This window comes from Lissotriton vulgaris, chromosome 10 (assembly GCF_964263255.1).
Source record: "Lissotriton vulgaris chromosome 10, aLisVul1.2, whole genome shotgun sequence".
Lineage (NCBI taxonomy): Eukaryota > Metazoa > Chordata > Amphibia > Caudata > Salamandridae > Lissotriton > Lissotriton vulgaris.
The window spans coordinates 795,702,305-795,727,527 of record NC_141698.1 but is presented as its reverse complement, the minus strand read 5'-3'; the positions used below and the strand labels follow the sequence as shown (position 1 = coordinate 795,727,527).

General features: G+C 41.0%; 1 protein-coding gene across 1 annotated transcript in view; it reads left to right on the top strand.

Annotated features, from left to right (window-relative positions):
- DNAH11 (dynein axonemal heavy chain 11) overlaps window positions 1-25,223 on the top strand; it is a 3,435,931-nt gene that overhangs the window by 156,531 nt on the left and 3,254,177 nt on the right. Inside the window, exon 2 of the mRNA XM_086939827.1 lies at window positions 14,311-14,454. Within this exon, the coding sequence (XP_086795953.1) occupies window positions 14,311-14,454 (144 nt within the window). The remainder of the gene's footprint in view (window positions 1-14,310; window positions 14,455-25,223) is intronic.

The window sequence follows — 25,223 nt, the reverse complement described above, 5'->3', positions numbered from 1 at the left end:
GCACATCGCAGGATGGACTAGGAGCGTGTGAGTCTTGGTAGGGTGCTGACCAGTTTCCACTGTGAAGATGGTGTACAAAATGAAGAGTGAAGGTAGCCTTTTAGGTGAGCAATATACATGGCAGAGCCCCATCCATACATTCCTGAAGCCTTTGTTATCAGGCAGACTACAGGGTATGAGAAGATCCAATGAGAAGATCCACTTGTCCCCACACACACCCCACCCCAGATGTACTATAACTAACAGATTGAAGATTGTAGAGTGGGAAAACGTTTGTCCTCTTTGTGCCCTCCGAGTTAGAGACCCCCCCCCCTTCATCCATCTGATGAATGTAGACAAAGAATGTGGCTAGCTTGTCTGGAGAGGGGGACACAAACTGACAGAACCACCTAAAAACTCTTCCGAAGCTCTGCCTAGGGAATGAATTCACAAGCTCTTTCGGTGTCTATTGTGTAAGGCAACTGTAACCATAAAGTGCTGTTCCAGGACTTCTCGCTGATGGGTGCCCAGGCAACCTTGTTAGGAAGGTGGAGAAATACCTTTGCCCCTGTCCTGGTGTCTGTCACTTCTGAGGACCTTCCTTAGAAGAGGAGCCTGTTCTGTTAGGGAAGCTGGGTCTGGTGGCTTAGTGAACTAATGCATCCACTGTACGGGCCTGTGTTTGACCTTACAGTCGCAAGTTCAAATCCCTGAAGCCCACTCAGCCGTTCATCCTTACGAGGTCGATAAAATAAGTACATTTGAGTCGGGTAATAATAAATAACTATTATTCAGCATCAAGGTACCTTTCTGGGTGAACATGCGCTTTACAAATACATGTTATGTTAGGATGTTGAAAAGCAGAGACAGAGTTTCTGCAAGAGAAGAATGCTCAAACAAGAGTATTCAGCATTATGTACATAGTGCAGAGGCTGCTAAGAAAAAGAACAGATCAAGAACTGAGTAACATTTACACTGTGAAGCCCAGCAGGAGACTAGTGGCTAGCCCCTACGCTCGTGCGTGGCAGATTCATCTACCTGGCTGTCCCCAGCTAGGCTTCAAGAATGTCTTCTATCTCCTCTCTTGCCTGGTGATGTTACTGTCATAAAGTGCAACTGGAAAGTATCCAAACCAGAGAGTTCTTGCACACTTCCCTGAAGTGCAAACAACAAAATTGGATGAACCACAACAGCCATTTTCTGCTGTTTGCTGAAGGCGATGCCCACCACTTGTACATCTTCTTCAGTAACCTTTGTAACTCAACATTGCTGTGCCCCTAAGTTCCTGAAGTATAGACTGGATGGACTGCTCCTGCCCGCCAATTGACTCCTCTCTCACATGTGTGTGTGAAATTCCTTTTGTTTGGGCAAGCCTGTGACCACCACTGGAAAGGCCACAACACTTTCTTAGTCCAGCTGCGAGCCCTCTTCTATTTGCAGATGTTTCTGTGGCAAGCTAGTGCTGTTTGGCAAGAAAGTGGTTTCCAGGTGGCCCCAATTGTTCATTTCCCTCTGTGAAAGGAGTCCTCACCTCGGCGCCTGGATACCCTTGATGGAGCAGGGTTTCGCAAAAATTAAACCTGCTTGAATCGAGTACCCCCATAGTACGTACTAACAGTAAGTAGACGTAGTGAGCCTAACGTGCACCCACATAAACACGGGGGAACTGCTTTGCGCGTGTCTAAATTATCACACAATCACAACAGGTGGTGATATGTACATGTTCCATGGTCGAGACAGGATATTTTGTCTTCTACAAATGATTTTCCAAGACTGAGAGAAAAATCGGTTGAATGGTACAAACGGGTAGATAGGCTTGTAAAGGTGTCAAATGTTTTGTTAAGATTTAGATGGTCTATTCAATATTGTTGTTACAGTTGATTTACTGACAGAATGTAAGATTACTAATGATTGGCCTAAAGAGGAATGCCCTAGGGATCCTAAAACAGGTGCCCCATAAGAAGAAGTAATGAAAAAGTATAATCAAGTAATCACTTTCTTAAAGGGAAAGATTTCTCCAAAAGAAACAGATTGGGTTAAGATTGACAGAACTACCCAGGAACCAAAGGAGTCAGTACATGCATATTACAAATGGATGCTACAGGTATTTAAACAGTATAGTGGTTTTGAAAATATTGGAGATAAGACATGGGACATTTTGTGTATCGTTTTGTGTTCAGATTGAGGCCTGAGATTAACAACATGATATAGCAGCATTTCATCTTTTGGCAAAGCAAGAAAGTGGATGAAATCCTACAATATGCAAAGTATTGTAGTGATGAAATTTACAGTAAACATAAAAAGTTAAAGGAGAAAATGATGTAGATACAAGTAAAGGTAGCAGAGCAACAAGAAAACAGCAATAATCAAGCAAGTGGACAGAGTCAGGATGGGCAGAATTACAGTGGAGGTAAAGGAAAGGGAAACATGAGTAAGGAAGAAGCTATGAAGACATTTCCATGTCATGCATGCAGACAGTTTGGACATTGGATGAATGAGTGTAGAACTGCTGAAAAGAGTAACTGGGGATATCAAAATTTAAATTCCACAGATGCAGAATGAGGTGGGTGTAAACCAACAGCAGAATCAGCAGATAGTTATGTAACAGTTACAGGTGCCACAAGCTCCCATTTCAAGTAATGTAAATGCTCAGGTGCAAGGGTACAATGTGAATACCGGATATCACGGAGGAGACCCGCTTGGTAAGAATCAAGGTGTGAGTAGTATTGGTTGCAATGCAATGGAAATGATTGAGACTCCTCTCAATGACGGTGCCTGAGGGGGGAGGAAGTGTGCATACTTGGCGCATCTTTAGCAATAGATCAGTGAGGTCCATTTGTTGACAGAAAGGTGGAAGAAAATGATATTACATTCTTAGTGGACACTGCTGCTACCCGTTCTACTATGAGAGCAGCAGAAATTCTGAACCTACCCCTCTCCGGAGAAGCTATCCAAGTTGTAGGAGAATAAGCATATTTATAGTTATAGTTCAAAAAGACTTTATTCGGTCAAAATGACCTAGAAAGTTCACATACAGCAAGCATTTAAAATACACATGCTGTCAATCGTAGTTAAAAAAGAGGAAAGAAAAAAGTAAAACCCGGTAATAATTGTACACATAATTTCATATTAGCCAATACATTGAGACTTTAGATAGGCGTAGCTTTAAAAACAATTATGGAAAGTGCGCAGTTCAATAAATATATAGATCAGTTAAAAAGGCAAATATAAAAGTAAAAATCTATAAGTTTTAAACTTTACAGATATGCAATGTAACTAGTGAATTTATTCAACTAACATTAGTACTTCAGTACTGGACTAATTAGTGCATTGTTTCTAGATCTCAAATTGACCCTTCTGGTGCACCACATTGCAAACAAGAAACTTGCAACAGAGTATACTATTGGGATGCTCGAGTCGGTTTTCAGAATCCTGAAAACTTCAAGGCAACACCTATTGCCCAGATTCCTACAAATCCGATCAACCAACGCCTCCTTGCTCTCCTATAGCCTGGGCAGCTAAAGAAAACATGGAGCTCAGTTTCTACAGGATGCTCGCAAGTCGGACAATGAGTGATGTATTGGTCTCTCCACTTAGATGTAAAGCAGCGGAGTGGAAGCACCCCATATCTATACTGTAAATATAGTTTCCTGGCTGCAGGTGGTTTTATGAGATCAATTGCCGGCTCGAAGCAAGGAATGTCTTTAATTTCCAGAAACCCAATAGAAAGTTTCCCAGTACTAGTAAGGGTGTGTAGTTAAGATAATCTGTACACTTTGTAATGTGCCTTCACCTGTACCTTAGATGTTAACAAACATGCTGTCTCAGGGTCAGACCAGCAATCCCCTAGACCCATGCTGATTAAGGATTTGATATGTGCAAGCCATGGAATCTTAGCAGCGCCTGGTGATTTAAGAACTTCTAGAAGTTTCTCCCTGTACGATGTGAGTTTGGGTGTAGACCACAGTCGGCGCCAGTACATTATAGGTTTAATGCTTGCTACTTCGGCTATTGAGGTTATACCTGTGTCAAGGCGTAGCGGAACCAGCGGGGTACTACGAGGAAGTCTAAATAGTTGTCTTAAATATTGACTTTCCACATTAGTTAGCTTCCTCAAATTTAGGTGGCCCCAAAGCTCCACACCATATAGGGCCCCACTTCTCGCCTGTGCCCTGTAAATTTCAATTGCTGGGCTGATAGTTCTTTTACTAGAGGTGTTAAAACCCTCAGGATACCCCCTGTTGATTGTGCTAGTTTTAGCGTAGATTTGGTGATGTGTGGCCCCCATTCCATGGATTAAGAAATTGTAATGCCTAAATACACAAAGGATGACACTCTCTCAAGGGATTTGCCATTGAGGGATGGATTGGGGCTTGTACTTTTAGGACAATTGAATGCCATAAATTGTGTTTTCTGTAGGTTTATTTCTAGGCCCCTATCTCTACAGAACCTCTCAAATTTGTCCAAAACCCTTTGAATTGCCGATTTGGCAACCAGTAGGGTGTCATCGGCGAACATCATTGCCGAGATTCTACGAGAGGCTAACTTTGGTGCATCAAGATCCTTTTCTGCTGACAGGGTATCGATTAGTCCGTTAATATAAAGGCTAAATAAGGTTGGTTCAAGCACGCACCCCTGGCGTACGTCACGGTTGATGGGTATAGGTGCAGTGAGATTGCCATCCTTACAGTACCTAACTTGTGCATAATTGCATTCATGTAAATGTTTAGAAAGTCTAATTAAATATTCAGGGACCCCATCTCTCCCAAAACCAGCCATAATTTCTCCCTATGCACCAAGTCAAATGCAGATCTAAGATCTACAAAAATCAAGAAGAGGCTGCCCCCTTGCAAGCATACGATCTTCCAGTACAGCCATTGTAATCTCAGTACTTGGTCCAGGGCCGACAGTTTTTCCCTGAACCCAGCCTGCAGGGGAGACAGAACCCTCCTCTCTTCCATCCAAGACTGCAATCTATAAAAAAGGACCCGTGCAAAGACTTTCTGGTATATATCTATTAGAGTTATTTGTCTATAGTTGGTTGGGAGCATAGGTGAACCCTTTTTAAAAATCGGAATTATTTCCGCACCAAGCCAGCTTGGAGGAATCTCCATGCCTTGTATAATTGCGCTAAACAGCATCCACAAGTAAGGGGCCCAGATGGCAGGTTCAGACCTCTGAAGGTCTCCAGGGATCTTATCCAGACCTGGGGCTTTACCCGGGGCAATTCTAACTATTGCGGCCTCTATTTCTTTGTAGGCTTATGTTCTGGTCCTCATATCCATTAATCTGGGGTAATGGATCCCTGTTGACTACTGGACAGGCGACTGATTGTTCACAGGCGTAGACTGGTCCAATTCCGGGTTCCTTAGCATAGAGTGATTCAAAATGCTCTTGCCAGACCTGTTCATCTAGGTTTGGTTGAACAGCAATTTGAGAGGATGTTGTACCAGAATTAACAAGACCCCAAAAAGTCCTCATGTCTCTGTCCCCTAGTGTGTTTTTCAGTGAGGCCCAGTTTTCGTCTTCCCATCTTTGCTAAGTTTCTCTTATGGTAGTTTGCTCTTGCCGGCTGTATGGTATGGCAATCTTTGGATCTAATGGCTAGTACCAGAGCCTTTTTTGCCGCACGACAGGAGGTGTTGTACCAAGGGTGAGTGGGCAGCTTGTCCTTATGCAAATTATTTTTGGTTGGATAAAAGTACTCAAAACTAATTTTTCCTAGTGCAGCATGGGTCAGTTGTGCCGGTTCCAAGTCTATACCCTCCTGGGCCTGACTACATAGATTAGAAGCGTCCAAAAAACTGGCAACAGGGCTTCATACAGACTACCAAGTTTATCGTCCGATTGACTGAAAGTAGACCATTTCACTTTCCTCCTACAGTTCGAGGTAACCACCCTAGAATCAATAGGGTTATCAGTAGGAGGCAGACCACTCGTGGTGAAAGGTTGAAGTTCTATTACTAATGCAGAATGGTCACTGTCTGGGCGGGGGATTATTTTAAAATCCATCATCCTATCCCAGGAGTATAGGTTAATAAATATGTAATCTAGTATAAACCCACACCTTTTGCTATAGAATGTATAAACATATTAGAACGCCAGTCACAAACCATATAGACGTTCATATTGGAAACTCCAAAGATATGCATAGGTTTGTGGTATGTGACTCAATCCTGGTAAATCTCTTGGATAGAGATTTGCTGTGCAAAATGAATTTTGTGTGGAATTTTACAGGAACAGAAATTTGTTCAATGACAAAAGTAGATCTGATTCAGATAATAGTGAAGAATGGTGCTGTGTATCAAAACACACCACAATACCAAATGAGTCCAGAAGTGATTACAAGAGTTGCTCCAGTAATTGACCAATGATTGAACAGGGAATACCAAAGGAAATAATGAGCAGCCCTTGGAATTCCCCTATCATAGGTATCAAAAGCCCAGTGGGAAGTAACGGACAGTGCAGGATTTACGCAAAAGATATAACATTGTAGTGCCTTGTTGCCCAGTGGTGTCAAATCCAGCAGTGATTCTTTATCAAATTCCATGTGATGCTGAATGGTACACAGTGATTGATTTGTGTCAAGCATTTTTCTCGATTCCTTTGCATCTGGATAGCCAGTATTTGTTTGCTTTCCGGTTTGGAGACTGTGTTTTGGCATGGTGCGGAGTCCCTCAAGGGTACACCAAAAACCCCTCAATATTTAATCAGCTCTTGAAAAAATGCCTAGAGACTTTAGTCATGCCAGGAAATTCGGTATTGGTTCAGTACATTGATGACCTACTGGTGGCATCAAAGACATGAGAGGCATGTGTAACAGACACAATTGCCCTATTGAACCATTTAACAAGTGGAGGACAAAAGGTGTCCCCAGCAAAATTACAATTTTGCAAAAACGAAGCACAGTACCTTGGACACAAAATATAAAAGGGAGCCAGAAAAGTAACCCCAGAAAGAATCCATCTGATCAAACAGATGAATCCAAATGCAAATGTTTTTGGGAATGGTTGGATATTGTCAGCAGTGGATATGTGGTTTCTCACTGATTGCAAAACCTCTAAAGAGGTTGACACGAAAAGATCTGAAAGATCTGATTGTTCTAGAAGATGAAGTAATGGATGCTTTCGTAAAACTGAGAAGCAGTCTCTGTAGAGCAACTGCCTTAGGATTGCCAGACTATACAAAAGAATTTGCACTACACTGTTCTGAGAGAGATGGATGTGCGCTCTCAGTCCTATCTCAGAAACATGGACTGGCACGACGTCCAGTAGCATATTTTTCTGATACCCTGGATACAGTGGCTTCAGCATTGGCAGGATGTCTGAAAGCAGTAGCAGCTACTTGCCAGAGTCTGGAACTGCGTAAACCAATTGTGATGGGTTATCCTGTCAGAGTATGTGTGCCATATTCTGTTGAGATTCTTTTGACTCACACTAGAACCGAGTATCTCACTTCTAGTCTGCTGACTAAGTATGAAAGAGTAATTCTGGGTGCTGAAAATGTGACTGTGGGTCAGGTGCGCTACTGTGAATCCGGCAACTCAATTGCCCAATTATCGCTGTGAGGAAGTAAAGAGGAAGCAGATCACGATTGCCTGGATGTGACAGAGAAGTGTACTAAACCTAGGCCAGATATAGCGGACAGTCCTCTGGAAGAATATCAGTTATTTGTTGATGGGTCATGTTTGAGAGATGAAAGAGGTGAATTACACACTGCCTATGCTGTTTGTACCCTAGAGGGATTCATTGAAGCATTCTGTCTGAAAAGAGTAATCTCAGCCCAGCTAGCTGAGCTGATAGCTCTGACTAGCTCTGACTAGAGCATGTAAAGTTGCCAAAAGTCTGAAAGCAACCGTATTCCCAGACTGCCAATATGGATTTGGAATTGTGCACGATTTCGGCCAGCTATGGATGCAAAGGGATTTCTGACCTCTTCAGGTTCCCCTATATGAAATGGTATATTTGTGAAAGAGATGCTTTACAATTGCCCAAAAGAATTGCAGTAGTCAAATGTGCCGCACATCAATCAGGAGACTATTATGTGACAAAAGGAAATAGATATGCAGACCAAATTGCACATTATTTGCCCAAAATACAATGGCAATAAACAGATCAGTTGAAAGAGAAAATACAGAATGCCATCTGATGTTTATAACTACAACAACATTAGAAACTTGGGATGAGGTGAGGCAAATGCAGGAAGAGGCAAGTGATGAGGAAAAAGAAATTTGGAAACTTACAGGCTGTAGAAAAAAGAGAGCCGATGAACTATGGGTTTATCAGGATGAGAGACCAGTTTTACCAGACTCTTTGCTTTGTCACATGGCCAGGTTGTACCAAGGACATGCACGTATTGGAAGAGACACAATGATCAGATTCTTCAAGCAGACATGGTATAATCTGAAGTTCAGGGTCATTGCATAGAGCCTTTGCCAGAGGTACATCATATGTCAGCAGCAAAATCCAGGGAGAAAGACAGTTGTAAGTTGGGGACGAATTGGGAGAGCAGGAAGTCCATTTGCCTTACTCCTGCTTCATTTTATCGAGCTTCCCTCTTGCAATGGGCTGAAATATGTCCTAGTTATTATTTTCTTGTTCTCTAGCTGGGTGGAAGCCTACCCCATGAGAAGAAATGACAGCCTCAGAGTAGCCAAACTACTGTTGAGAGAACTGATCCCTACATTTGGAATTCCAGTAACTTTGGCCACAGATAGAGGAACTCATTTTGATAATAAGATAATTCAGCTGATTTGTCCAGCATTTAAAATTGAACAGAAGCTGCATTGTGCCTATCGACCTGAAGCATCTGGAGTACTTGAGTAATGAACAGCACTATAAAAGCCAGGCTAGGGAAAGTGTGTGCATCCACATCAATAAAGTGGCCTGACACTTTACCCCTTGTGCTGATGAGTCGGAGAAGCATCCCTGACTAAAAGACTGGTCTTGAGTCCCCATGCAATCCTCATGGGAAGAGCAATGAGACTGCGAACAAACTATATATGTACCAGCGAACAAACTAATGAGTATATCCGATGATCTGGTGCTTGACTATTGCAGAGGATTGGCAGAACTGGTGCATTCAAGGTCTCACCAGGTTGGAGAAGAAGTAACAACAATACGTCAAAATTAAGCTCATGATCTGAGTCCTGGTGAGTGGGTCTACGTCAAGAAACACGTAAGAAAATTGTGTTTAGATCCCAGTTGGCACAGACCTTACCAAATCATCCTGGTGACGACAATAGCAGTGAAGTGTGCTGGCTTGCCAAATTTGATTCACACGAGTCACACCAACCGAACCCTAGATCCAATTGAAAGACCGAAAGAGCCTCGACCGGTGAATCAAAAACAAAGTTTAGTGGTTGAAGTGTGTGAAGCTGATTAATCTAGAGTGACAGATTCTAACAAACCAACGGATGGTGAACAGCCAAGCGCAAGTCAAGAGACAAGAGATTCTAGGGTTTCGAAGACTGTCCTTGGAACAAAAGAAAGTGAATTCACTAATGATCCAGAAGAAAGTGAACTTCCAACAGAACATGAAACAGGTGAAACTGTTGTTGAACCAAAAGAAATAGAGTTCACTGATGATCCAGAAGAAAGTGAACTTCCAGGTGAAACTGTGTTCAAACCAGAAGAAAGTGAGTTCACAGTTAAAAGAGAAGTTATTATAGAAACAGAGAAAAAAGAAGAAACTGAAAGTCAAAAAGAAAGACAGCCAGAAGAAAGGGCAAACAAAAGAACATTTGAACCAGATGTAGAAGGTGAATATGAGGTCAAAGCAAAGAAACCAAGGAAAGGTGATAATTGGTTGAGTGGAGTCAAAAGACTAAAATACACTTTTGTGAAGATAATGTTAAGAAAAAGGCCAGAACAAAGTAATGAGGTCTCAAGTCAAACTGATCAAGCAGAGTACAGAAAAGAATTGGTGCGGAAAACAAGAAGAGTAAGAATTCTAAGTGGAAAATATAGGGCATCTGAGTGGACCTATGTGATACTGGAAGAAATTGAAAGATCGGATCCAAGAGAAGAAAAATAAATCTCTGACACTGAGCAAGTTAATGAAAACAAACTAAGACCTACTTAAAGAACTGTGACAAATCGAAGGGCAACCTTGGTGATTTAAATGAAATAAAAATTCAAAGCAGACAAAAGAAAAAGAATAAAAAGAAAGGGGGTAAAAAAGAAAGCCTTGAAGTGAAGGATTACACTACTAGTTTTCCTTTATTTTTAGAAATGTAGAGGCATAGATAGATTTTTACATTTTTGTTTTATAGAGAGAAATTGTCTGAAGCAGAAGTGACTGAACTTCCAAAACATAGTTTTAAACATAGGTGTACTAAAGCTTGCCTATGTAGTGTGTTGTTATTAACATTTATGTGTATACTATTAACTGTTCTTATACCTATTCTAATGGATACTGACAAAGGAAATAATTCTAATGACATAACAAATGAAAGAATGAATGATGTCACTAATGAAACTCCAATTACTAAAATAGTACCCTTGAATGGAAGCATTCTCCATCATGATAAATCAATTAGGGATTTCTTGTTAATTTTTTTTATTAAGGTACCCTATCAGTATGTTGAAACTACGAATGTAAGTGATTGTTATGTGACTTATCACCACCTTCCATTAACCTATGGTGCGTCGTGTAGTATACTTACCAGCCTATTTTATGTAACAGCGAAACTTGAGCACCACTACTCCAACATAGACTTAGTATTTTCAGAAATTCCTGTTATTAAAGAATTAAACAAAGTATTAAGTGGCAAGAATGCATGGTATATAGGAGAATCTTTCCATATTACTAAAACATTAGATATAGAATATGCTTATAAGAATAATTTAACATGTAGTTTAAGGGTTGAAGAGAAAATATTTGTAGAGATGATAGAAAATAGAAGAGAACATTTTCAAAAGAAACTACTGAACAAAAGTACCGTATACCACCATTGGACTTTAGTGAAGGAAATTATGAAAAGGGTGAACAATACGCTGCAATGTTTCTGGACTGGTCACAGAAAGGGAAAGTTTGTCTGCTTAGAACTAAGACTAACTATAATAACTACTTCATTGGTTCTAGTGAATGTGAGCATACCTTCAAAATTACTGGAGGTGGGGGATTGAAAGGTGGAACTGATCTATCTTTCCAGGGATTTATTACATGTGTGGCAAAAAAGCTTGTTATAGATTGCCTGTACATTGGGATGGAAGTTGTTATTTTGCTATCTTTTATCCTAAGGTGTACCATATAGACCAAAATAAACTGAACGAAATAAAGCAAGTACTAACACGTAACAAAAGAGCAAGTTTCTCAAAATTAATAGGTGATATTTTTGGTGCACCGATACCCTCATTTGGAGTCGTTCTGAATTCACACAAAATTCAAAAATTGTCCACAGTGTTGACTGACAAAATACAGATGCTGCTGGTGGGTTTTTGATGATAGATTCACAAATGGTTGCAATCAGATCAATGGTTTTGAAAAATCAACTTACCCTTGATATATTATTGGCAAAAGAGGGTGGAGTCTGTGGAATGTTGAAAGACTAACATTGCTTCACTTATATCCAAGATAAAAGGAAAGGAATTGAGGGATATATAAAGAATATTATGAAATTACATACAGATTTGACTCAACTGGAGATTGAGGTTGTTTGGGAGAAACTTGGTAAGAGTTTCTCCTCAATAAGTTATTGTTTTTCTACCTTGGGAAGTAGACTATTAAGGAAAATAATAATGCCAATAGTCTCAATAGTAATAATAGCATTAGTAATATTAAAAGCATATAAATGTTGTAAGCGGAGAGGAGTAAGAAAAGAAATAACAGAATTAAAGAATAAAAGAAGAGCAAGAAAGAGAAAAAGAGAAGAGATAGAATTAGAAGAGATGAGAGGAGAATACGATGACTTAATGAAAGATTTAGATGAGGGTGCCATAAAAATAGAAAAGAATACAGAGATTTAAAAATTGAAGAAAGATGGTACTCGGTATGGTAGGTATTTTATGATGGCTTCTAAAAGCCATCAGAGGGGGGAATTGATGGTGCAGGGTTTCGCAAAAATGAAACCTGCTCGAATCAAGTACCCCCATAATATGTACTAACCGTCAGCAGACGTAGTGAACCTAACGTGCATCTGCATAAACACAAGGGAACTGCTTTGCGCATGCCTGAATTAACACGTAATCACACAGTATTGAAATAACTCTATGCTTTTGGAGAAACAAAAACAATTGCATGAATAGGCCACAGGTGCATCAGTATTTGCATGTCACAGTTCTGCTTTAAAAATAATGATTAACGCCGCATTTCACACTAGGCTTATGTTGGGTAACATTAATGGGAAGTAGTGAATGGTGGAGGTAAACAGTGATGGTTCCACTATCCATAATTATTAAATGTTCATTTCTATTTACTTTATTTTACTCGATGAGGACACCAACTTATTTAACTTAGCTATGGTGGGAGAGGGGACTTGTTAGGAACAAGTTCTTTCTGCGATGAGGCGAAAAGGATGTGCTGTGCGTCGCAGATGACATAAAGGAGTGAAGGGCAGTGTGTCCGTCGCCTGTCAGGTGCTGTCCCTAAGCGTGGGACCAGAGATGTCCACTGCAAAAGACTTTGATTCACAAGTAAAGAAATGTACAATCTGTAACTGATGTGGGAAACATGTGAATAAGTTGAGATTTGGACCATGGGAATGGTTGTACACAAAAAGCTTGTTGAATAAATGAAAAGTCATGGTGGTGTGACAACGTCCCCTCCCCAGCCCACCATTCCCTGAGCGAGTTAGAGAGTAAAATGCAACATTTGAGGGATGAACATGTCAATTTAGACTATAATTAGGGTACCTTTAGGGGCTTGTCAGTGAAGCTTAGGCTGACAGGAGAGAAAAGTGGAGATGCGTCGCTGTCCATTGGTTTGCAGAGAGGCCTAGCTGTTCCTATCCTGTCCTGTTCCTGACTAAATTTCTTGCATTTCCTGATTACTTTTTGGGGAACCTCCATCATCTCCTGGGTCCAAGGGGTGTTTTTTTGTCCAAGGGGTGGTTTTGTTCCCTACAGACTGATAGGATTGTATCTAGCCTATGTCGTTCTCAGACTCTCAGCATTAATGTACTTGTCTCTGAACCTTTTGTCTCTCAACCTGTCCACTCCGTCAACAATATATTGATATGCATTATTTTAGATGAACCTGTTGTCTCTTCAGCCATACCTCTGTTGGGTAATATTGGTTTAGCATCAATATTTTTCTGAATCTTTTGTCTCTTACTCTATTCACTCCTTCTTTGCATAATGTCGTTGCAGAATGAGTCTGTATAAATTGCATTATTTCTCTGGTCCTGAGATTTGATGTTTGTAATTGTGACCTGATGCAGATGAGCATTTACCTTGAATTCTGAGATTAAAAAAAACTCATTACCTTACTGAGAATCTGTAATTAATTTTTGACAAATGGTTTGATGCCTTAGTATTATCATTACCATCAATTATTCATCTAATTGGTCCATCGACCAAGTAGAAGAACATTTGATGTCAGGATTAGTTATTTAAACAGATGTCATATGAGATTTATAAAAGAAATGAGCGATGAACGAAATAAATTGACCCCAGCGCATCAGAGATAGTAGGTGAATGTGTATGGGCCATTTTAGTGATTTGTTGAGTATCAATCCCTGATCAATTATTGGTATTGGTGCTGGATCACACCATGGGTGATTAGCAGCGCTCAATAAATCCTGATTGATTGATTGATTGATTGATTGGCCAGGAGGTAATGAGCCTCCTGGCACTACTATAGGCTTGGGGTACAGTAATAGCGTTTTTTGCACAATGTTTGGCACAAGATTTTAAGGAAAAACCACATGGTCATAGACCTATATATTCCTGCCCAATTCCAGTAATTTCCCTAGCTGTTAGTCATTACGCAACCATCCTGACTTGTTTTTTTGTTACTGTGTTTCTCTTGCGCTTAAACAAGTTACATTTTGGACAGTCTAATTTTTAAGAGTTACTTTGTGAGTTATTGAGTTCTGACTCAATAGCTCCACACGACCTCCCTGAGTAAGTCTAGGATTACTTCCCTCACTCCCATTAAAGTCAAGAGCAGCAGCCTGGCCTGGGTCAGGATTTTTTAAAGACCGCAAACATCACAGTTCAGATCCGGCAACCCATCCTTGCCCAGTGGCCCCCCAACCTGTTCTAACAGCTGGCTTATCTAATTTCAAGCAGTTGTATTGAAGTTTTAGATTACAATTGGTTGGGTGACAATTTGTGCTTAAAATAGGTCTATAAATTGTAATGTGTGTTCTTCCTTTATTTGACCCAGGTTCCAACTGACATAAAAGGTAAAACAGTCTATGTAATGAAGAAGGCTAAAGCTCCGATTGGAAAGGATAACATTGGAAAGGAGCTGGTATTTGGAGAGGTTTCTGGAGGACCAGTTGAACATATAACTACTTTCCTTGAAGAGGTATTAACTTTGTTCTGTTTGCTCTTTATTGTAAAGTTGGGCTGGCATGGTGAGTTGTCAATGAAGAATGTTAATTTATTTTGAGTGTGTTTTCATGTGGTCAAAGGAAAATGTGCATTGTCCCAACAATGATTAAGGGACAGTCCATGTGTAATGTGATGACTCAACAACATTCCGAATAAATTGAGCTGATAAGGGATTAGCAGCATTAAAACACATTTTTGTTCACTAAAATTAATATAATTTCACACCTCCTCCCAAATCACACAATCACAGTGTTAGCGACGAATTACCATTCTCTGTTTACAGGACCCATGCACCATAGTTCAGATAAGAGTTTGATATGCTACAAACCTGTCTAGTTTTGAGTCGATAACATCAGGAGTTAAAAATGAATGGTTAGAAATGAGTGGCTTATCTTGCACAATGCTTAGATATAAATCTCCCCCAAGCAGGTGACCTCCCTGGGAGATCGTCAATGTCTCTGGTCTCGTCACCTTATCCTGGTCTTGAAAACTGCTAACTAGAGATCTATGTAATGCAATTATTCAGAAACATTATTTTCGAGTTTCATGTTGGTCATGCTGTGTCTGAGAGATCTTTTTGTTGGGTGTTGCATCCTTTATTTGGAGAGACACACATCTATGGAAATAGGTATAGGGTACTCAGTGGCTGGCTTGTTTGGGATCACCTTTCCCTCCTTATGAATTCTCAAGGTCATCACGTTGATGGAGTATAGCCAAAGGCAAACTCCCATCTGGACTGGAGAATAGAGAAGCGCTTCACTTTAACCTCATTCAGCCTATTTAAGTTTTTTAGTAGCAGGAGTTCCGGTTGTTGTTTTTTGAAGCCTGTCTGCCTCCGATGTTGATGATGGTCCCTTCTTAAAGCTTATTCATGAGGGCTGTGAATTTGTGGAATTTTAAGACTGCCACCCCACGGTTACTGATATTGGGGTTACTTTTAACTCCAATGGTAGAGGGCATTACAACTGGAACCTCAAACTCTTGAGAAATAAGGCATTACTGGGGGAGTTGATAATTCCAGGTCCAATTTCCCCTGGTAAGTTCTCATTTTGCTCCAGAATTCCACTCGTAGATTATGGCTTTTAGCAGCTGAAATCTCCTATTCAAATGAAACAGATCCACAGAAAGACTGTAGAATTGATACCAATGGGGCCAGATGACAATTTAGCTAGCCTGCTTGAATTAAGAGGACATTCCTAATGAGATCCTTCATAGTGCATAACTATTGCAGGACAGTGGTCTTTCAGTTAATATATAACAATGAGGTGAGTCGTGCATTGTTACTCTTTATGATGTGTTTAGAATATGCCATTGTTTGATTGCCCAGTGTTTTTTGCAGCCTCACTCACATCCATGAAGAACCATGCCTGGGTTCACATGGCAATGATTGTTACAGTGTTTCGTGTGCCAAGAGGAATAGTAAAAAAGATGAGAAGGGGCTGTCCTATTTCAGTCTGATCTCATATCTCGGATGTCCTGTCCCGGGCTGGAGGTTGGATCTTTTGCCATTGTCCTTGTCCAACAATCAAGGGCTGTACATTGAATTTGCTTGTAGGGAGTGGCTGTGGGAGCTATTTTATTTTCAGTATCTGGTGAATTTGATTTCTTCTCAACTGCTAGATTTTCCTAATGTGATGAGGGATTACCACATACTGTTGAATCCCTGTCAGGTTCTAAACGAGCAGTACCACTGCACATCATAGGTCCTATGGAATGCACTGCAATATTTTTTTTAAACATGTAACAAAGGACAAACCATAACTCATGACCTCTTAAACAGAGCTGTAAATTGGAGGCAATGGGGGTCTGTGAGTCTAGTGCAACCTACTGGGTCTCATGAGAACTGAAAATTACCTCGTATGCCTTTAAAAAAAAAAGGCCAGGGCGGGTGACTGGGCGATATGCACTTTTTTGTTCACAACAGATCATTTTTTATGTTTGAATTGTAAGTGGATATTGGTATATCATAGCTCATCTGTGAAAATACAGTAATAATGATAGGGCCACATCAGCATTCACTCTTTTTTTAGAAATCGGTTTGTCGAATCATCACAACTTAAAACATAATTGACTCATTCCCAACGTGTTAACAGATTTGTCCAGGAACAGAAAAACAATGTATATGCAAATTCATTCAATGAGGTATAAGCACTGCTCTTAACACTGTGCTGTCCTCCTCGAGGATGCCCCTCATCAGCAGAGATCCTGACTTGAATATCCTGAGTTGCACACACATGCCTTTTCTAGGCACACCGTGTGTTCACTAGCACCTGCAAAATAAGAGTGATACATTATTTGATCAGTCATGTTTACTTTGGGTATAAAAAAATAAAACAGTAAAGCTACAAAACCTATTATTTACAGACGAAGGTATAAATATTGAAACAATTTAAAAACCACTACCTACATGATACTAGTGGTTTAAATGCACAAGAAGATAACTAGAGTACCAAGTACACCTAATAAATAAGCCTGTGCTGAGTTGGACGTTCTGCTACGCGGAACTCCGCGAAGTGCAATAAAATTCCGCCGCGCTACGCAGAGCTCCGCACGCAGCGTAGTGCATTGGATGAATGCTATTTCCTGTGATTTTCAGTGCCAGGTGCTCGCCTGCACTGTGCAATCATCGCGAACGACACCATGCACAGCACAAGCAGGCGATGCTTCCTTTCTGCAGATAGAGTAGATTTTTACTCGAGCTACAGCTTTTTCAACGCGAGCGGACAGTTTCCCAACGCGAACGGTCACGAGCATACGTGACCACTCGCAAAGAGAAATTTGACCTCCTGCAATGAGAAATCTCGCAGAGAACTTGATTTTCTACGCTCGTGCTCGCCAACTTGATGTTGACGATGGCGAACGAGGAAAAATCTCGCTGGAAGCAGATTTTCCCCGCTTGCGCTAGTCAACAACGCAAGTGAGGGAAAAAAACTCTGCTGAACTCCGCGTAATGAGGAGTGCAGAAATCTCCACAAACTCCATGAGCTGAGCGAAGTTCACCACCAGACTTACAAATATGGCATGCCCACCAATACAGCACAAGTATAAACCAGATTAAAAAAATAGTTCTCGATGGTATGTAATTAAACAAAAGCAATACAGTAAGTGCAAACATTAGACATTTTCAAAGAGAAACGTACTAAAAGCTGTCATCCATGCTACCTCAATATATTTGGCTACTGAGGCAGCACCAGCGGAAGAAACACTTTGCTACTGTTCCATATTACTGCAGGATTCCATTGGACTGCTCTTGTGTTAGTTATGGTATGATCCTGTTGTAGTCAGTAAAGGTGACATTACTCACCATAAGGACCAAAATGATCTAGACCTTTTGTATGGACTGCTTCAGGATGATGTACATAATGTTTCACAGAGGTACCTCACAAATTGACAGAGCTAAGAGCAATGTAATGATTTCCTCAGAGCACTATTAATTTTATTTGTGGTGCAGCATGCTCTTTGCCTGATGTATTGTTTTTTCTTTCCTGCAGCTGCTTTTTTCCTAGAGGAATTCAGCCTCATCTTAGTACCATCCCATTTGATGGTCATGGCTGGGATTCATTGAGGGAAGATTCCAGTGGGAACCTCTGTATGCCAGAGACCCCCCTTCCAATTGTCTCTCCTTGAAAGAATTGCAAAGCCACGTCAGGTCCTTAGAACGCAGTTGGTGTCGAAATTATGATGAGACAGAGCAAAATAATTTCAAAGCAGCCCTTAGAAAATATCATAGCCTTATTAAAACTACCAAAAAAGCCTACTATACCAAGGCAATTAAAACCACCAACACCAACCACAAAGTGCTTTTTCAAAATAGTCAATCTATTTACAAGAGATCCCTCCCTCTCAGAGTCTTTGATATAATGTAGCAGAATTCTTTTAACAGAAAGTTCGGATATTACAAAAAGATTTCCCCCCTCCTACTCTTTCTTTCACTAATAATGAAGGTTCCGCAGACATGGGACAGAGCCAGTATGCAAACATTTAAGCCAATTACTCTGGAAGCATCGCGTCAGGCGATCCTGTCTATCAAATCAGGCTCCCCTTTTGAACCCTGTCCCCCATGCTATTACACACTCATATCAATATCGTTAACCCCAATAAAAAAAAATCATATAATAAACTTGTCTCTATCAACAGCCAAGATTCCGGTAGATTGGAAACTCGCAGCTGTAAAGCCACTCCAAAAGAAACAACTTGCGGATCCTGCTACTCTTTCCAATCAGCGCCCTATATCTCTCTTACCAAGTCTGTGTAAGATGACAGAAAAATGTGTCAATATTCAACTCACTACATATCTGGAGAAAACAAATCTGCTCCACACCAATCAATCAGGTTTCAGAGCTCAACACTCTACTGAATCTTCCCTATTGTATACGGCTGAAACCCTAGGAGCAGCCCTTGATCAAGGAAAAAGAGCAGTCTTGGTGTTGTTAGACCTGTCGGCTGCCTTCGACACGGTCTCACACGCCATTCTTTTAGACCGTCTTGCATCCTTTGGCATTTCTGGCATGGTTCTAGCTTGAATAAAGAACTTCCTGCAAGATCGCAGACAAGTGATCACACTAGGCCAATACAACGCACAAGAAAATGCACTGCTCTCATGGGTACCCCAGGGTTTGAGTCTTAGCCCTACCCTCTTTAATGCCTATATGGCTCCACTGATCAGGCTGATATTGTCCTTTAATATAGAGACTATCTCATATGTGGACGATAAGCAGCTATTTTGGGTCTTGGATAATAACACCACTCAGGCGGAAGAAACTCTCCGCCAGCACCCTACCGCGACTTTCAGTTGGATGAAGACTAACCACCTTAAGTGTAATTCAGAAAAAACTGAAATTCTACCTTTAAGCCAAGAAAACTCTTTTTCTCCCAAACTGTGGTGGCCAGCGAACACTACCCCTTTCCCAAACACAGTAAACATGGTCAGGAACTTGGGAATAACAGTTGATACCACTCTATCTTTTAAACAGCAATCTTTAGCAGGTGCCGGCACCTATTTTTACATCATAAAAAGCCTACAAAAACTCTTCGATCTGATTCCGATCTCAGCAAGGCAAACAGTTGCTGTCACCCTAATTACATCCAGGCTGGACTATTGTAACAGCATCTATGCAGGTATCAACAAGTCGGTCCTACACAAGCTACAAATGGTCCAGCAGGCTGCAGCACAGTTAGTGCTGAAGTGGCCTAGGAGGTCATCTGCATCTGCGGCGCTAGATAAACTCCACCGGCTGCCAATTCATAAGCGTGTTATGAACAAGGTCCTCATCATCACTTTTAGGGCATTCCATTCCTTGGGCCCTCAATATCTCCGAACAAGATTTAGTCTAAGAGCATCAAATGCCAATCTGCTGAAAATGCCAGCTTTCAGATTGGCATCGAAGGGAGGAAAATCACTCACAGTGATAGGCTCAAAGGCATGGAACAAAGTTCCTCTACACCTCCGCCAGATTACATCCGAGTCCCTTTTTAGGAAGACCTAAAAACCTGGATCTTCAGAGCATTGGACACTTTCTGCAAAACTCTGATCTGATTCCCTGTTCTTACCGTCCGCAGTTAATGGCTTAACTGCTTCGAATGTTCTGCGCCATTGCGGAACATTCTAATGAATGGGGGGGGGGCGCGTCGGCCAACCGTGGTAGTGCTCGCAATGGCCGTTGGCCGACACCCGCAGCGTACTGGTTAATCAGGCCTTTTGCTTCCATCCCTGGGTTCCGCCATGATGCTCCTCAGAGCGACAGTTATGCTCTACAAATGTGCTATTACATTACTTGTCCTGTTTGTGTGCTGTCAAGCTTGACAGTGCACCCAACCGCACTCCTTTAGGAGATATAGAAATCTTCGTGTGTTTCCTGAATCAAAGTAAATAAAAGTATACAAAAAGTATCTCCAGGGAGGATTGGATTTTCACTTTGGGTTATTCATATTCCATAAGTGTTGTCTGTTGTTACGCTGTTACATCACAGCTTCATATTCAATATCTCATGGTTAGTCAATCATTTCCAAAATAGTTTTTAAATAATCCAAATCAATGGTCAAAAATATCTTTCAAGTACCCAATGCATTTCGTGCGGATCGCACTTCATCCGGGGAAATACATTTAATCGGTACTAGTCGGGTTTCTGTTCGCGCTGTAACTTTTCGAGTCTGCATTCGACCAATTTAGTCTGCGCTTTTAGTCAGTGCCATGTTTATAGACAAATGGCTTTCTTGTTGTCCTTAAGCTAGTAACAGACTGCATCATTGAATTAATTCTAAATATTCCAAGGTGACTGCCATGTGTGAATGGTTAAGAGTTGGCTATTCCCAACCTGATCCATCAGAGGATCTGTATGATCTAGATCACAAAGATGAGTGCCAACACAAATTCTTGCCTAATACCTCACTTCACCTCATAGACCACAACTTCCTTTTTTTAAACCATATCCCTGCTACCCAAGAATTGCCAAATCTCCTCTCTTCTATCCCACAACTATTTGCATGCATTCCCAAACACCCCATTTATGTTTACATCGATCTTTTATTAATGTATTCTACCACAAAGAATCTGGAGAGAATGATTGGAATGGTGTCCTTGACAGCACATTACTAATCCAAATGGGCAACAATAACCAACAAATAAACACTGAATATACAACTAATGTTGGCTTTTGAACTAGTGTGCTGCCCACCTCCAGTGCTATAATGCTCCATCATGCATAGCAACCGCTATATAAATGCAAAAACAATACAAACTGCATGTGCACATCAATGGCAACCATTTAGGAATGTGTTTTCTTAGCTTATGAGAAACATTTTAAAGTTAGCCACCGTTATATATGCATATACATGCATGGATGAAGTCGTACAATAATTTTTGACATAAAGTTTGGCAAAGCCTACTAAAAGCTTTGGTGAAGACCTATTGACTTTGCCAAAGTGTCACAGGTGAGGCCAATTGGCTTTGCCAATGCTTGTGCTGTTACAGAATAAGCTGTCCTCCTGTTGAATGTATTAAGCAGTAGCTTTGTTTGCTTTCTAGTTTTTTGATTTTTTTTTGTCCAATATTATCCCGGCTGATCACTTAAAGAGTTGTTGGTTTTTTTTAAGCAGTAAAATAAAATCGGAAATAAATCATTTCAGTACCTGGGACCTGCCCCTTGTCTCCTATTACGTCTTAGGTAGAATTTAACACCGTGGTGCCGGGGCTGATGAAGGTTTTCAATTGATCTGACAGCATGGCAGGTTCAGCTATAAAGGAAACTGATGTACTTGAGAAGATTTTCACAATCTCCAACTTTGTGTTTTTAGTATGGGCATTAATTGTGTTTTCTGTCCAGCAAAAAAACACGGTTACTGAATTTTTGATTAATTTGATGCCAAATTAGCTGCTTTGGAGACGGTCATAGGACACAGTTTATCATGGACTTTCCAGAGAAGCTATATTTCAACCTTAGTTATTTTGAACCTATCATCCTGCCTTCAATAATATCGGCGATGTCGTGATTACTGGTCCTAATAGGTACTGGAGAATTATGTTTCGATGAGTCACTTTGTATCTGCCGAAAAGCAGTTGGTTTGGGACTAGCCCCTTGTTCTTCCACAGTGCTAAAAGCTGTCTCTAGTATTATTTGATATGCCAGACTGATGTCCAGTGACTGTATGTTTCTGTAAAGTTATAATATGTCTTACATATTGAAGAATGAGTGGATGTATAAGTGTTTGGATGAAGGATTTAGTAAGTGCATGACTGACTGTATGAGAGAGTGATTAAATGTGTCTCACTGAGAGCATGGGTTAGTGACTAAACTGTTTTAATTTGTGCATCATTATATCTGCTGTTCTGTAAACTGCTGCATGTGTTGATCAGTAGCTATATGATTAACTATATGGGTTATTGATTGGTTGCCCAAGTATTTGTATGGGAGAGTGAGTGAGTGTGTGTGTGGGTGGCTGGGAGGTGTGTGACTCTGTGCATACATGTGTGAACAGTTTATTCACTAGATCTATGGGTTCAAAACTGCATGTGGAAACAGCTGTATGGGTGGTTGACTGTGTACGAGTGTATTGGTGAGTGAATGGATATCTCAGTGCTACATGTCAAAGTAAGTACATATGTAAAACACAGTACATGTGAAAGTTCACATATATAAATTACTGTGTATAAGAGCCAGTGAATGTGTGAGTGGCTGTATGGATCATTGTGAACTTGTATCAGGGATTGTATAAAAGAGTAAATATGTGTTAGTATATGTTTGAATAAGTAAGGTGTGTATAACTGTATAGTTGAGGATATGGAGGTGTGATTGATTCAGTGCATGACTGACTAGGTGTGTGAATAACTCCATGGATGAGTGACAGTCTGTGAGTGTCTGTTTACTCTGAGTGTATCTAAGGTTATATTAGAGTCTGAAGAGGTTGATCGTATTATCACATGATTGATGTCATCAGTGATGTTATCAGTGATGTCATTTGAGTTGTCATCAGTGATGTCATCAGTGATGTCACTGACCATGTCATGAATGATGTAATATGTGACATCATCAGCAGTGGATTGCGGGTGCGCGATATATAGTTAGTGGAACTAACTATATATGAAATTTCAATGGTTTTATGCGAGTAAAAGAAGGTTTTGTAAATGCAAATCCCTAACTATATATGGCCTAAAATCTATGGTTTTTTCTGTGAATTTCAATCTTTTTTTAATACCAAATATCAAATGCTGTCAAATGTCAAGTACATGATAGGTAAAAACATTTTCGTGTTTATGCACGCTGATGTGCTTTGAACGCTGCCCCCCCCCTCTTTTCTCTTAGCAGTACTCTCTCTTTGCAGATAGTGAAGGGTAGTTAACGCAGGCCTTTGCCCCCGTTGTAATCCGTCGTGCCTGCTTCTCTCTCTATTTGATTGATTGCTATCCAAGCATTTACTGTTTTAGAATTGGTTCTCTTTGGTTCATTCTGTATTTACAAACAAGCACAGAGTCGCAATACTCTGTTTAGTCTTTGCAGATAGTGAAAAATAGTTTAAAAAAACAAAAGGAATCGAGCAAAATCAGTAGGCCACTAATGGGATCTGTTTTTGACCTCGCTAAAATAGAAACATTAAGAACAACCCCTCATGAGAAATACGAAACTAGTGAGATGAACTTAGCTCCACACCATGATGGCTGCAAGACAGCTCGACTCCGCCGCCCACCCCACCCAAAATAACGACAAACCCTATGCAAATATTATAAATATATACAACACACCAGCAAAGTAACAGGGTAAAACGTTTTATTAAATAACTATATACATGGCAGCCTGCTGCAACATCGATCCAAATGCCTTTTGGTGACTCTTCCATTGTGAACATTGTCCCACAATCCGTTTGACCTGAAACGATTACACAAATAAAACATTTGTGAGTTTTAAATTTCCGTAGAAGTATAATTCACCAATAGTTTTCTCTGTACATCTTTTTTAATTAACAATCCCAGCTCCATCACCCGCCCAGGATATCACTACTGTTAGTTGTCATTGTTGCTTCTGTTTTAATAAAAAATGTTTTAAGGTGTTTACTGTTTTTGTTGCGATGTATATATTTATAAGTTATTAAAGTGTTATAATCCTACTATTTTTTTTATCGATTATTGCTGTTTGAGATATTCCCTGTCTACAAACAGAGAAGAATAGAAATATTCTGTCTCCCTTTGCAGATAGTGAAGGATAGGTAATGCGGACTTTTGTCCCCCGTTGTAATCCGTCATGCCTGATTGATTGATTGGCTGGAAATTTATTGTTCAAGGAATAGTTCTTTCGAGGTACTCTCTGTTTGCAAATAACGTGGAATAGAAATATTCTGTCTAGTCTTTGCAAGTAGTGAAGGGTGGGTAATGCGGACCTTTGTCCCCCGTTGCAATCTGTCACTCCCCACTGATTGAGAAACTACTTCCACCCGGACCATTTATTAGAGGTACATCATCTGACTCAACCGGAGAGAACCCCTAATAAAGAAGACATATGTAAAATACGAAGTAATCCCTGTATCCTGTTAAACAGAAACTTTAGCATGAAACACACTTGAAAAGGAAAGGAAAGAAATCGAACAAAATCAGTAGGGCTCTGATGAGTTTTTGACTTCGCTAGAAATAAGAAACATGAAAATGGTGAAAGAAGCCAAGCTTGACGTTACGGCAGCCACAAGGTAGCTAGGCTCCGCCACCCCCCCACTGCTCCAAGCATGTCTGTCCCACCGCCCGCCACGCCCAATAACGGTAACATGAAATAAATACAAATCAGCAGATACCTACCCCCATTCCGGAAACTCCCGAAGTGCAACAGGTTCGCGGCTACGCCCATCCGGAAGACGAGGCCTTCGGCACGTGTAGGGCGAGTCCTGCTGGCAGCCGTCGGCCGGGGAGGTCATCCCGTAAGGTGGGCCAGGAGAGGAGCCGAGGCCGACGGGATTCTTCTTCTTTCTTAGATAATGACTGCGACAACGGGGGGGATGTCTTGCATATGCCACCGACCCCCCCCCCCCTCGTATCTCCTGGTCTGGCCCCGGCTTGATATGAGCTCCCCGTTCGGGCCTGAAGCGGCGCCCTGCAGGCCACGGGGGGAGGATGTCTTGCAACTGCCTCCGACCCCCCCCCGACCCCCCCTCTTATCGCCTGGTCTGGACATCACGGATATCAACGCCAGGTGTCGGCGTGGGGTGCGCTGGGAGGGAGAGGCGGCGCGAACGAGCCTCTCCCACCCCCCCCCAGGTGGGGGCCCC